At 36.7% G+C, this 15539-nt stretch overlaps 1 protein-coding gene across 1 annotated transcript; it reads right to left on the bottom strand.

Moving 5' to 3' along the window:
- Positions 3799-7465, bottom strand: LOC109223548. Its single transcript, XM_019387916.1, has 3 exons — positions 6845-7465; positions 6519-6619; positions 3799-4546 (listed from the first exon to the last, which is right to left on the bottom strand). The coding sequence occupies exons 1-3, from the start codon at positions 7318-7320 to the stop codon at positions 3882-3884; spliced, it is 1242 nt and encodes a 413-aa protein (XP_019243461.1). The 5' UTR covers positions 7321-7465; the 3' UTR covers positions 3799-3881.

Below are 15539 nucleotides of genomic sequence, written 5' to 3'. Positions count from 1 at the left end.
GAGCAATATCAACAAATTCTTGAAGTTCATAACAATTAGGGCAATTGGAGGGATGTACCTCACTAGTTCTGAGTCTTCTTCATCATCTGCTCCTCTGTTTCCTGAGAATCCACGTTCTCCTAATTCTTCATTGCTATCATCTACTATGGCCATGAAGCACATATTGGCAATTTCTTCATGATCAGACCCTTCTTCATCACTCCAGGCTCCAAAAGACTTCTACCTTTGAAGGTTCTTGCTCAACTTCTTCTTTAGTTCTGGACATTCAGCTTGAATGTGTCCGTGTTTTCCACATTCGTAGCATCTTCCATCATTTTCATTGTTTATCCTTCCCTTTCTGATGTTTGGTTTACCTCTTCTGCTATTTCTATTATTCTTCATCATGCTGGTTAAAACTTGAGATAGCATGGCTATATTTTCATCATGTTCTCCTCCTTCCTCTTCTTCTTCTTCATCTTCTGGTTCAGCCACAATTGCTTTGAAGGCAACTATTTTTTTCTTTTCATGCTGAATCTGTCTATCCAAGTGAGTTTTCTTAAAAGCTATTAAGTCACCTCTGAGTTCATCATAGGATATTTTGTCAAGATTCTGACATTCGAGAGCGATTACCTTTGGTTGCCAAATCGTAGGTAGACTTCTAAGAATCTTTCTGAATTGTTCTCAGCTTTTTATTGTTCTACCAAAAGATTTGAGATCTCCAAGAATTTTTCTGAACCTGGAGAACATTTTTTCAGCAGATTCTCCGTCCTTCATTTTAAATAGCTCTTACTCACGAACCAAGAGATTTATCCTCGTTTCTTTTACCTTGTTGATCCCTTTATATGTGACTTCCAATTTGTCCCACATTTCCTTAGCAGTTTCACAGCTTGAGATCTTTTCATACTCTTCACCACTGATAGCATTGTACAACAGATTTTTTTTTTTGGCATTCATAGTTATGATAGCAACTTGCTCATCAGTGTATTCATCCAAATCAACTGAATCAATGACCATTCTCATCTTTCTTTGGGGGGAATTGAAAATTTTCCTTTTTTGAATCACCCGCCAGACTTTGATGGCATATGACATGGTGTATGCTTCCATACGCACTTTCTAATGAGAGAAGTGTTGTCCATTTAAGTATGGTGGTCGAACTTGAGAAGTTTCCTCTTGAAATAGTGCACCAACAACTGTGTTTGATCCCGTGATCTTTTCCTCACTAGCAGTTAAGCAAAGTTTTTGAGTCTTGCTCTAATACCGATTGAAAGTACAAGAGGGGGGGAGGGGTGAATTGTGTTCTATTAAAAATTAGTCGACTAACGATGATTTTAGTTGACTAGATTGAGAGCAATATGTAAAATAACAGTAAATGGAAAGAGAATGACACACAACGCTTTTATATTGGTTCGGTACCGGTGTGGTACTTACATCCAGTTTCCCTTGGGTCACAAGGGTTCCCTTTAGATCTTGAAAGTATTACAATACAAATGGTTTTGATTCGTTCACCACCAACGAAGTACAACAACATTGAATTTCGAATAGTGACACAACTCTCTTTTTGTGCTCTAACTCTTCCTATCTTCTGATACATTGGTAAACTAAGGATTATAATGTTTAGGCTAAGAAGTAGAGAGACTTAGAAAACAATGTGTGTAGTTGCAAAAATCTTCCATTTGATCTTAACAAACTTCTTATAAAAGAGGAAAGAGCTAGAGGCACAAGATCTTTAAAAGGATTTTACCCAAAGGGTGCCTCTTCGAATCCTGCTCTTGGGAAGGGCCGGATTCGATCGTGTCTTTCCTTGTCACAACTTTCATTCACGAGACAATCAAGCCTTTGATTGAGCTTAATTAAGGATACTGAATATTTGCTGGCAATAGCTCCTTGATTTGTAATCTGATTACCTTGATTGAGGCCGAATGGATCTGCTGATTTTTGATTCCTTCTTCTTGTCCATTAATTTAGCAATCACATCTTTCGACAGCTTCTCATTGGATTTCTTTCCTTTTGATGATTCCTGCAAAACAGGTAAGTGAACATTGTCATTATTGAAACCTTGGAATTTAACTTAACAACCTCCATGACGACTACTGTAAATTGAACAATATTAATTAATATATTTTTCTTTTTCATTGCTTAAATATATTGCAATACCTTTAATATTAAAATTTATTCGATATTTTTAATATATTGTTAATTATGTTGACAAATATTGGTTCTGGACTCGATTTTTGAGGCCCAGTAGTACCAAGGTATCCGAATTCTTGTGTTCATGATGAGAAAATTTTCCCGATTTATCACTCAACAGGGTTGTTATTTTATAATTTTATATGTAGTTTATTATTGTATATGCTATTTTATTATTTTATATGTTAATTTTATTATTTTATATGTTTGTTTGTTACTCACTTATTTTTTACTATATTAAAATTAAATAATTAATTTTCATAACTATACATGATTTAATTATTAAATATTCATATAACAATACTTAGTTTGACAAATATTGTTGTTTTCTCATGTTATTTTATTACGTTTGGTTACTAGAATTGGAGAGAGTTTGTGTTTGAACTATCAACTTTTTGGATGTATTTTTGGGTTTAAGAGATACTTAAATGATTAATTTCAATAACTACGAGGATACTAAATGACACTACATTTTACTACGCTAAAAGGCACTACATTACAAATACGAGCCATACATTAGGCCACAAGATACCACTATAGGGAACTAAACTAACAATTTATCTATTTTACTAGTCTTTTAACAAATAAATAATCTGAAGCGGATAACAACAACAAATTAATTTAATCAAAAAATCACGAAAATACATATACCACAGTAAAAAGTAACTGATTAATATTTTTTTTAACAACTAATAATAATTTCTCTATTTTACTAATTTTTTTAGCACACTAATACTATAGTCCGGATAAAAAATAACAAATTAGTTAAATCGCAAAACAATCACAAAATAACATAGAGCACATTAAAAACAACTAATATGCACTTTTTATACGAGTTTTAACAAAACTAAGTCGGAATACTTCGATTTATGATTTTTGGAAAGTTGAAGATTTGGTGATTTGGAGACGAAACGAGCAACCCACTACGAGATAACGCCTTAGCTAGGATGTGGGACCGAGAATCTATACTTTTTGTTGGACAGGTGGGCTCCACTCGAGCTTTTTTTTCGTTGTAGGGGGGGGTAGGCGGCTATTTTTTTTTGGTTTTTAAAGTTTGTGNTAGGATGTGGGACCGAGAATCTATACTTTTTGTTGGACAGGTGGGCTCCACTCGAGCTTTTTTTCGTTGAGGGGGGGAGGCGCTATTTTTTTTGTTTTAATTGTGGGGGGGGGGGGGGGGGTGAAAGTTTCTGGTTTGGTGGGGAAGGAAAGGGGACGGATTTTTATGTGGGTATAACGCCTTTTATTAAGACGCATATAGCGTCTTAATAAAAGGCGCTATACCTTTCCGTCTTTTCAAGTTCAACTATAGCGCCTTTTAAAAGGGCATCATACTTAACTAGGCAAACAACCATTAAGGTATAGCGCTCTTTAAAAGGGCTTTATATTTTTTCTACACATTATAATTCTTTGTATTCAAAAAACCACATTTTGGTTCGGAACTCCCTCGGGCCTCTATAGATTCGCCTCTGCTTTTGGTCGTTCTTTCTAGGATTTACTCCTATGTCCCAATAATTTACTACGCGTAACATTCTTTTCTTTTCCTTTTTAATTTGTTTAAAAATGAAAGGCACTTTTATCCATTTCATTAAACCGTTATAAGATACTCCAGGAAAGTAGTTAAGCAAATGATAAGACATACCGTAAACTCCATAGAAACGGACAAGAACTACACCTAACAAATAGCTCAAGTACAAATGTTAAAAACGCCAAACCTAAGATTCCAAAGCTTTGTATATCACGACAAAGCAAGGAAGAATTGCCCTTGGATTAAACACATATAACTCCTCGAGATTCGAGTAAATATCTGAATACCCAACTACAGAATCATAGAAATTTCCAGCAGCCGACAACCCAGAACCACCACTCTCCTCCTCCGTCGCCGCCGCATCCTCCGCCACGCGCTTCACTCTCCCAGCTATCACCCGACACACCAACATCGCCCTTCGTCCATCGCCGCCGCCACCGAGGCAGTCATGGGCCCTACCACTACCGGCCGTTGTGCGGACCCCACAAACCTTATTATTATTTCCTTGGAATCCATGTCGGATGATGGTACAAACTCCGCAGCCAGGTGTACATACCGAGCTGCACAAGTTAGATGTACCCTTGGGGCCGAGTGAGCACGTGAGGGTTGTGCAGTAGAACCTTAAGAGTTCGTTACCGTCGGCAGCGCAACGGGGGTTTTTCTTGCCGTTAACGGTGGCGCGTAGCTTCACGGCGTCCCTATAATCTTCGAATTTGTGGATGGTGCGTTTGGTGTTGTGGACTTTGAGTATACGTTCGATCTTGCATATTGGGTTATCCTTTTTGAGCCAGCTTGATTTGAAGATTATTTCCACTATGTTCCTGCTTGAATCTTCAGGACCCAATTCTGATACTGAAAATGTAACACTTATACCATTTTAATATCTTGATTAGGTAGAATTAGAAGCATGCTAATTAATCATGGTCACTTGATGAAGATGAGAACATTTATATAATTTCTTTGTAAAGAAAACGATAATGGGATAGGCTTAGTTGGTGTTATTATACTTAAGTTAGATATGTTTATTCAGCAATTTTTGGTCTGGTTAAAGACTTGTACATCAATGTAGAAATAAATTTAAAAATATAAAGAACCTCTAATTTTTTTAGAACACATGATTTTTCTTAGAAAAGTAATTTATCAGGTAATTTAAAATAAATAGATACCAATAAAGTGGAATACATTTTGATGACTCATATTGTAGACTCTAATTAGTTTTGAGTATTGAAGATATTTGTTCGATTGATTAGTCAGCTATAAGCTTCTTCAAAGTAGTGCTCTACTAGTTTTGGATGAAAAATTATAGGAACTCAAATACCAAAATAAAAACGAATAACAGAAAAGAAAATAATCAAAAAGGAAAGGAGAAAAAAAGTTTCATTATTGTATAAAGTTGGCTACCAAATGCTGATAATACCAAGACAAGTATCGCAGTTTCAAAAGAATCAATCCTTGTCGTGTGCATTATAATTTTGGCTTAAAGCCTTAAACTAAGGAGAACTATTTGCAAAATATAAACAACATAGTAATAAACTAAGGAGAACTATTTGCAAAATATAAACAACATATTAAGAGACGCTTTCTTGAGCCGAGGGTCTATCTGGATAGAGGTAAGATCTGTGTACACACTATTCTCCCCAAACTTCACTGATTTTACTGGATCGTTATTATTGTTGTAGTAATAATATAGTAGGAGGAGTAACTTCGGATTTCCAGTTGTCGATGGGGCAGACTATAAGTATATAATAGAGATGTATATGCAAGCTAATTAATATTTCTCGATTCACCATTTATTACTGTATAGTTCTTCTCGATTTTATGAAGAGGTAGCTGTAAAATTGTACTGAATGGTCCTTACAAATTGAAGTGGCATAGTACAGTTACTGTACCATAAAGATAGGCAAAGATTAATGGGGAGGGTTTTTTTTTTTTTACGGGGCGGGGGGGGGGGGGGGGTATTTAAAGTGCTACAAAATCCAAATGCTACATTGTATCACAAAATGCCGTTTTGCTTCCCCTAGGCACTGTAATCAAAGCCTTTTGGTTTAACTCTCTAAAAATGTGTGAGGAAGTGGCTGGGAGAAACGATGAATATTGAGTGCCAAAATTAATAATAATATTAGTTGAACAAATAATATAAAGTTAAAAATTAAAAACGATAAACGATTGATTTTAATTTCGTCCTTAAGTAATTCAAGTCATTTTCCCCTTTTTATAAAGTATCTCGATAACAAAATATCAGAAAATAAATTTCTTTTGAAAAATATTTGTCTCAAAAATAATTCCGGTCATACCAAATACAGATAGAAGGAAAAGAAAATTGGCCAATAATACCCCAAGAAAGTTGGCCTGTCTTAATTAAATAGAAAACGAATAGTACTTTTTTCATTTTAATTTATGTGAACATGTTTGATTGGGCACGGAGTTTAAGAAAAAAAATGAAGACTTTTGAAATTTGCGGTCATAAACACGTCAGAAATATTTGTATGGTTTAATCTTTTTGAAACTTGTGTTGACAAACATGTCAGAGTATTTGTGTGGTTATAAAAATTTCTCATTAAGGGTAGAATTGGAAGTATAAACTAAAGAGATCATTATTTTTTAATGGACCAAAAAAGAAATAAGTTCACATAAACGGAACGGAGAGAGTACTAAGTTGATCAATGCTAAATAAATAGAACGAACGTGCATGTATAGGAAGGAAACATAAAAATTAAAACATAAAATAGATCTGAATTTCGGACTATACACAGAGTGAGAAAGTACTTAATTTGTACAGTAAACGAGGAAATAAATAACAGCTTAAAGGAAGAAAAAGAATTACCAGCATGCCTTACTGCTTGATGATGTTCCAAGCTCTCAATTTTTGGAAAAACTTCGCCGCATTCAGGGCAGGCATATATAGTTGACCTTGGGACTGGGTACCTATAGTTGCATTTTAATTTGTTACTCAATATGCAAATGGTAAAAACAGTATTCATATATTTAATACTCATCCCTCTATCCCAATTTCAAGAGTCAAACAATGAAAAAGATAATGACAAAATAAAAACTTAAAGATTCTATATACGTTCTACACTGAGGTCAAACTTAAAAAGTTTAACTCTCGAAATTCGAACTACATCACAGGAGGGAATGTATGCTGACTACCTGCTGGGATCAACTATCATGTGACACTCATAACATCCAGAGAGCTTCCTAAATTGCATGCCTCTAGAAGTAGTAGTACTGCCATTTGATCTAGTAGAGCTACCAAAAGATCTCGAGGATGTTGACCCATAAGAAGTTTTCTTGCTCAGAAGCCGAGTTTCTTGGCCTAAAGTACTGCTGCTTTGATCTTCTAAAGAATTATTTGTATTATCATCAGCTATGTGAACCACTCTTGTGTTGTTGCCATGATGTAGTACAACATCCTTAAAGCTACATATAGAACTACAAGAACCCAACTTTGAATAATAAGCTGCTGCAGTAGGGTTCTTAGATGAGTCATGAACTGTTGAGTTTTCGATCTGCTTGCAACTCAATAAGTTCTTGAATTGATCCCATGAAGATGGTTGCTTTTTTCTCCGTTTCAATGGTTGTTTTTGGATCTCTGACGCTTCTGGTAAGAAAGTGAAGTGTGCCATTAAAAGTAGAGCTAGAAAATGGAAAGAGGTAGAGAGAGGGGCCTTTGAATTACTTTGAGATTTGAGAGGGGCATTGTTTGATTGTTTCTTTCTTTATTAATGGAGAGGGATCCAAGACGGGTAAATAAGGAGGCACATTGGGGTTCTTTACACTTTTATTTCTCTACTTTATGTAATATTCCATTTGCCCCTTAGCATAATAATGATGCATTTGTTTTTTGTCTCCTCTACTCGCGTCGTCCTTGATTAATGGAGTTATAAAATTATTAACTTTGACTTGCCCTTAGTCTCAACCTTGCATTTGATTTGTCTTTTTGGGTAGACAAATCAAGTCATAGATCGATATCAAGTACTAGCAAAGACTACACTATATATGAAAAAATCATCATTAGAAGTAAATTACTATTTTTTTTAAGGAAAAGTTGAAACTTAAATAATAAAGATTCTGCTTTAATTTTCACTTCTAGAGATTCATACGAAGTACCGACCTTTAAGTAACATCTTACAATGTATCACCATTTCACTATGACGAGAATATATTGTAAATTGTACGTAGTATTTTACGAGTTATATTTAAAGGAATTTTAATTTTAAAAAGATGAACACTAGTTAATTTGATTTGGCGTGGAAGTTAGTCAAATTGACTCTCAAAATATATGAGCAAATTGTCAAACAAATTGGAGTACGTTGATATAATGTTAAATTAGGAGCAATGTTTCAGAAGGTAAAATTGCAATCCCTCCTTGACGAGACACTTGCAAAATATGGTGGGTTCTTATATTGCGAGGCTTCCGTCTCCAGCGCCAAACATACATGCATATATTGTCTGTAATCATGTGTCATTAGTTTTGTAGTCCTTCATAATTGACTCTAAATAAGCTACTCCCTTTGTCTCATATTATGCGTCATGTTTTTCTCTTTATACGCCCCTTAAAATATATTAATTACGAAAGGAATTTGACTATTCTACCTTTATTGATATCTTAAGATATAATCTCTCTTTATTGAATATTTATTTTATTTATGTGTTATCTCCATCTTCAAGAACAATTATTACTGGGGGTAAAAAAGAAAAAACAATCAACTTTAATTTGCCTTCAACTTTTAAAATGATAAAGAATTTGAGATAACTATTTTTAGTAACCACGATTGTTAATATGAGGACGGAGGGAGTAATTAAAAGCAAGCAATTTACAATGGGCACAGTATAAATTAGCGCCGACTTTAACACGATTTTTTGTGTAAATTTACCGCTTTAATGTGCTTAAGCTTAAATGACGTAGATGCAAAAGTTAGATACCTGAACCAAAGAGAGATAATTAAGGCATGCAGGCAGTTTTTGGTCTCTATCACTTCTCATTGTAATTGTAATATATATAGCTTATGGTTGGAGAAATAATAGTGAGCATGTGGAATGCTGGGGCGGCTAACTTGGCTTATATTCAGAATAATATACAAAAGTAATATGTCCCAGCAGTGCTGTTCCATATATATTTGGTGCTATGCTCTTGTTCTTTCTCTTTTGTTTGTCATGATCTTAGAAAAATGGGATGCAGAGAACAAGCTCAGATTGATAACTATTTGGCTAAGGTGTACCTTTCTTCATCTCCCTGAATATATTACACCGAACTTCTAGTACATTTTTAGTTACTGCCAGATTGAGGGAGCTCGTTTTGATCGTTTATTTAATAGGCATTAGAACTTGTAAACATGTTTGATCACGCCGCGTGAAAATAGCCATCATACACCGTTGAAAAGTCGTCCGTGCATTACAAAAACCAAATGACATCCGCTTGAAAGCAAAAGTACCATAAGGACAAGTAAAGGTTGTTTTCTCTTGATCTTCTGGAGCAATGAAAATTTTGTTGTAGCCTGAGTACCCATCAAGAAAGTGATAGAAAGTACGGCCGGCCAATCTATCAAGCATTTGATCTAAGAAAGGAAGTGGAAAATGATTCTTCCCTGTGACTTTGTTGAGCTTGCGATCATCCATACACACCCTCCAACTGGTCAACGTTCTTGTAGGAATTAATTCATTTTTGTCATCGGTAGCCACCGTCACGCCCCCCCTTCTTTGGGATACATTGAACTGGAGAAGTCCATGAACTATGGGAGATGGGGTAGACAACCCCGACATCCAACCACTTGACAATCTTCTTGACAACTTCTTGCATAGCTTCATTGAGTCTTCTTTGATGTTCAATAGATGGTTTAGCTCCATCCTCAAACTTGATCTTATGCATGCAAAAGGTAGGGATTTCACCTCCGAATATCCGCAAGGTCCACCCAATAGCCTTCCTCCTCTTTTGTAACATCGCCAATGTGGAATCAACCCGCACGTTAGTCAAACGAGAGGAAAGAATAACTGGTAAAGTAGAACAAGGGCCAAGAAATTCATACCGAAGATGCGGAGGCAATAGCTTCAACTCCAAGGTAGGTGACTCTTCAATAGAAGGCTTTGTAGGAGGAGTCATCCTATTGTCAAGATCCAAGGACAATTTTCGGGGTGCATAGTTGTACGAACCCATTCCTTCCAAAGAGTTCACACATTCCATGAAGCCATCCATCTCGTCATCATTAAAGTTGAGCAAGACAGCCTCCAACATATCACCAACATTGATTGTAGCACTTGTATCATCAACAATGAGATCGGTCACCAAATCCACAAAAGAACACACCTCATTGCTATTTGGTTGCTGCATGGACTTACACACATGGAATACCACTTTTTCATCACCAACCCGAAAAGTGAGTTCTCCGGCGTCAATATCACAAAGAGCCTTACCCATAGCAAGGAAAGGTCTCCCAAGAATAATTAGTACTTCATAATCAATCTCACAATCTAGAATGACAAAGTCCGCCGGAAGAATGAATTTATCAACGCGGACCAAAACATATTCAATCACACCCAACGGCCTTTTCATGGTACGATAGGCCATTTCAAATCTCAAAGAAGTGAGTCTTGGTTTCCCAGTCCTCAAAGTCTTAAAAACTGCATCAAATTTATACTTGCCCCAAGATCACAAGGAGCTTTAGCAAACTCCGCACTTCCAATTGTACAAGGAATTGTGAAAGTACCGGGATCCTCTAACTTAGGAGCCATTGAATGAACAATTGCACTCACTTGATGAGTGACTTTGATACTCTCAAAATTCATTGACCGCGTCACAAGATCTTTCATAAACTTTGCATAAGCGGACATTTGTTCCAAAGCTTCGACCAATGGCACATTGATTGAAAGACTCTTCATCATTTGAATGAACATATTGAATTGATTCTCACCATTCTACTTGGCAAGGAGGGTATTGAGTTGGAGGCTTAGGCAATGGTGCCTTTGCCTTTTGAACTACCAGTTTAAGTATGTCAATGATGTGTTCCCTAGACGGGTTCACCTCCTCTTGAGTCTCTTCGGCACTATCATCAATATCAATCCGAACTTCTTAATTTGGTTGAACAACATTGTTCGGGATCTCTTCTTCTTGAATTACTTGGTCATCATCAACAGTTCGCCATCCACTTGAGGTGGGTGCATTCACGCATGCTCTACTTCTTGTAATAACCGCCATAGCATGCTCCGTATTGTTACCACCCTTTGGGTTTACCACGTGTCACTTGGTAGTGTACCCTTAGGATGAGAATATAGAGCTTGAGAGATTTGCCTCATTTGAACTTCTAGGTTGCAGATTGATGTGTTGTGTGTGGCAGGTTGGGCATCCGAATCGGCAGTTTTTTTCTATTATTTGCTTGAACATATTCTAAATACGACCCATCTTATTGTTTGAAGAACTTGAACCATGGGTTGTATAAGGAGATGGGTTGCTCGGTTGTTGATACATTGGGGGCCTTTGAAAATCCGACCCCCGATTGCCTTGATTGTTACTCCAACCACCTTGATTGTTGCCTCCCCAATTTCCTTGGTTGTTTCCATTCCAATTTCCTTGATTGTTGTTGTTATACCAATTCCCTTGATTGTTTGAATTCCAATTGCCATGATTGTTTTGTGGTCGCCATTGTTGCTGGTTTGGGCCTTGGAAGTTGTTTATTTGTCATTGAAAATTATTCACATATTGCACTTCCTCTTCTTGATCATTATAAGAACCATCTTGCTCAAAACCACCATCATCTTGCACATAATTCTCCACTCGAGTTTGCACTTGTGGACCCTTAGTCCTCCTCTTGTTCACCAAGACATTCACTCCCTCTTTAGCATGAAATTGCTTAGGGGCTTGCACTTGACTTAGTTGGGCCTTTGCTAGTTGAGTCATGGTAATGGTTAATTCGGCAATGCCTTGCCCATGGTCTTGCAATTCTCTTTGAAGGTGGATGATATTCGGATCACCTTGTGGGACATTGGCCCGATATTTCCAAGACGACGATATTTCTGCTATCTCATCAAAGATTTCACATGCCTTCGCGTAAGGCGTAGTCATAAAGTTCTCACCGGTTAGTTGACTCACTACACATTGGTTGGTTGTGTTAATCCCACGATAAAAGGTTTGTTGAATCATGTTTTCTGTCATATCGTTGTTGGGACATTCCTTAACTATTGTTCTGTAGCGCTCCCATATTTCGTGTAGCGGCTCATTCGGCTCTTGCATGAATACCAAAATCTCATCTGGAATTGTAGCCATGTTCCCGAGAGAGAAAAATATAGCAATAAACTTTTCCGCCAACTCATCCAAGTGTGAATTGAATGGTCCGGCAATCGTTTTAACCAATCTAAAGCTTTCCTCCGTAGAGAGAAGGGAAAAAGCCTTAGCCTCAATGCATCCTCGAAAAAATTAGTTTGCTTGCTCCCCAACATATATCCACAAATCCCTTCAAATATTTATAAGCATTTTGAGTTAGATCACCGGTTAAGAAACCCCGTTGCTCAATCAAAGTGAGCATCACATTGGTGATTTAAAGGTTGCCTGCCCTAATACGGGGAGGGAATATTGCACTAGCATAACCTTTGTTGGGCAATATCCGGTGTGAAGCCGCTCATGGTGGAGGTAAGGGTGGAACGAGCATGTTGTCATGAGGTACCTCCTCTACTTGTTCCTCCCCGCCGTCCAATTCTCCCAAAGGCAAATTTTCGGGCTCATTGTTCGCCATGTTTGTACCTACAATTTCTTAAACAAAATAGTAACATGGACGGGAAAGAAGATATTCCAAAAACACACTCAAATATATAGCTAACACCGTTTAACTCCCCAGCAACGACGCCAAAAATTGATCCACGTCCAATCCGCACTCAATAGTGAGTGGAAACGGTCGTTGGAAGAATAGTACTCAACAAGAGTCGGGGTCGAATTTCACAAGGAGTTTAATATGGGTGTTAGGGTGTAAACTTGATGAGAGTAAATGAAATAACTTAATTGCACTTTCAAACAAGGGATTTTATTTTCTACTTCTAAATTAACACTAACAATTGTAAACTAATGAGAAGAAACTAAAAGTCGAGTAATTATTTCTGTTGTTTTTACTAAATGGTTAAAAAGACTAGGGATATAACCTTTACCTAGGTGTTCGCCTAATGGTTTATGTACGTTAACACTTGTTTTATTGATCGAGGTGTATTATAGCTCTCAACACTAAGTTACACGCTCAATACCTCTTGGTCATAGAGTGATTTTACCCAATTTGGCTTTCTCAAGCTCAAATGGGTATCAAGCTAAATATTTGATATGAGCTCAAGTCAGGATTTTCCTATCTCTAGTTCAAACCCTTTAATTTGGCTAGTCAAATTCTTAACTAACTCAATTTCTTGTTAGCCAAGTTTTCCTAGACTAGGTCCTTCTTTCTCAAGTAAAGACCAAGTCAAAAAGGCATGAATCAATGTTTGCAACCATAAATTCTAAAATTAAAGCATAAACAAGGTTAAATAACAAGCACCCAATCATAAACAAGCATTAAATTAAATATCCATAAGGTTTACACACTAATTTGTCTAGTTCAAACCCTTTAATTTGGCTAGTCAAATCCTTAACCAGCTCAATTTCTTGTTAGCCAAGTTTTCCTATACTAGGTCATTCTTTCTCAAGTAAAGACCAAGTCAAAAAGGCATGAATCAATGTTTGCAACCATTAATTCTAAAATTAAAGCATGAACAAGGCTAAATAACAAGCACCTAATCATACACAAACATTAAATTAAATACCCATAAGGTTTATACACTAGGGTTGGGTCACAACCCTAGTAGATGTCTAGCTACTCATAGTGGAAAATAAAGAAAACAAAGAAGAACTACTAATTAAACCCATAATATAAAATTAAAATGATAAACTATGATGTTTTAATCTCAAAATGATCACAAATTTCCTAAAATGGAAAACTACAATGCTACAACTGCTAGAACTTCAAAACTTTACCTAAAAATGTGATTCTTGTCTCTTTTTAGTGGCTCAAAAGTTGCTAACAAAAATGCCCCTTTGGAGGTTCTGCGGCCGCACAATTCCATGTGCGATCCGCACATTGCTTGAGTTTGCAGGGGACTGGATTCTACAGCCGCATAATTTGGTCTGCGGCCGAAAAATTCATGTGCGGTCCGCACTCAGGCAAGGCTTTAGTCTTGGTCATTTGCACACTCTCTGAACTTTTTGAATTCTTGTCAGTGCAGACCATGTTCTGCGGTCACACAAATTGTGTGCAGTCCACACTTCTCTGCATTCCATCTTCTGAGCTTCACGAAGAGATCTGCGGCCACAGAGAGAATTCTACAGTCCGCACTTGCTTGTGCGATTGCAGAAATACTCATTTCTAATCTGTTGCGACGGAACACTCCTTTTTGAGCTGGTTTTCTTTATTTTTGCCCACATATCACATATTCCTGCAATTTGCACACTTTTATAAGTTTTGAGAATATAAATCAATACTTTTGGACTAAAACAAAAGTAAAAAGGTACTATAAGTGGTCAAAATCTATACTTATGAGGCGCCGGATTTTCTGGTATTCAGGTCTGCTCTCATCTTCAGCAGCCACTATATCTTTGTTCCGAGTTTCTCAAGAGCGTAGATTATTTCTGTAGGTGACAGACAAAAAGTGTGAGCAAATAATAAAAGGGGCATACCTCATTTGTTCTGGTGAGTCCGTGTCCTTGGCCTGGATGGGCCTTCTTCACAACGGAGGGAAGGTGCAGCAGCCGTCCTAATATATGGCTTGTGCCGTTCCCTATTGGGTCGCGACACCGGGTGATCCCTCCTGATATTGTATCTTCATTCCTTTCTGGGTCCGATTTGTAGCGATGTTAGCCGGTGAGTTGGTATGTTAAGGTCGTCTTCGTCTGCTCGGACCTCGGGCAATAAGCATTATGGATTTCATCCCAAGTTGTTGGAGGATATTTCATCAGTCAGCTTTGTTACATCTCGCGTTTTCATACGTTAAAGTTTCCTCTTCAGTTAATCAACGTAGACTCAGGGATAAGATTATCTTGAGGTTAACGTATTTATGCTATTTATAACAAGCGATAAGTAAGTGTCATGAAGGATAAAAGGGTACAAAAATTAAAGAAAACGAGTTTCGTGGAAGGTGGCCGATTTGGGAAAAAATACGGGTCAAGCGATAATACCCGATAATTATGGACTAGTACCATACAAGGTACCATATGACCATGATAAAATGATGTATAAGGTGTATTAAAAATAAGCAGAATTTTAAGTAATTTGAGATAATTTTTAATTATGCAGGTAATTGGTTAATTACCGAGTAACGGGACATTACCTAATTAACTAATAAGTGGATAAAGTTTAATAAATTCCACCCCTCGAAACGTGGCAGTTAGCGACATTACTATTTCTTTGATAGGTGGCAATTAAGTAGCAAGAAAGAGACACTTCATCTCTTATAATTATTATACAAATCCTATCATTAGAACATTAGGAAACAAAAACGTTACAAAGCTTTAACAAAGCTTTAACAGTTCAAAGTTTTAACAAAAACGTTACAAAGCTTTAACAAGGCTTTACAGTTCAAAGGTTTAACAGATCTGCAAATCCAAAACCGTAGCCATTTCAAAGCTTTAACAAAGCTTCCTTTCTTATCTTGAAAACAAGTCAATCAGAACGTTACAAACATTAACAGTTCAAACAACGAGATTTCTTGCATCCAAGTTCTCCTACAAAGAATATTATACGGATTTTTCCCTACTCCAGGTATGTTAAGGCTATACCTTCTTTCTTTTTGGCATGATCAAAATTATACAGAAGAAACGAGCAAACGCACGATTTCTATAAGTTAC

This window comes from Nicotiana attenuata, chromosome 1 (genome assembly GCF_001879085.1).
Source record: "Nicotiana attenuata strain UT chromosome 1, NIATTr2, whole genome shotgun sequence".
NCBI classification, from domain to species: domain Eukaryota; kingdom Viridiplantae; phylum Streptophyta; class Magnoliopsida; order Solanales; family Solanaceae; genus Nicotiana; species Nicotiana attenuata.
Note: the sequence above shows the minus strand (reverse complement) of the source record. Positions and strands in the feature narration are given on the sequence as shown.

What these genes read in the sequence shown, in the direction of transcription:
- LOC109223548 (XM_019387916.1), bottom strand. Translation starts at nt 7,320, where the DNA reads ATGGCACACTTCACTTTCTTACCAGAAGCGTCAGAGATCCAAAAACAA. An exon ending in ATGATAGTTGATCCCAGCAG is followed by an intron (nt 6,620 to 6,844) that starts GTAGTCAGCATA and finishes ATGCAACTATAG; the next exon opens with GTACCCAGTCCCAAGGTCAA. An exon ending in TCAAGCAGTAAGGCATGCTG is followed by an intron (nt 4,547 to 6,518) that starts GTAATTCTTTTT and finishes TTACATTTTCAG; the next exon opens with TATCAGAATTGGGTCCTGAA.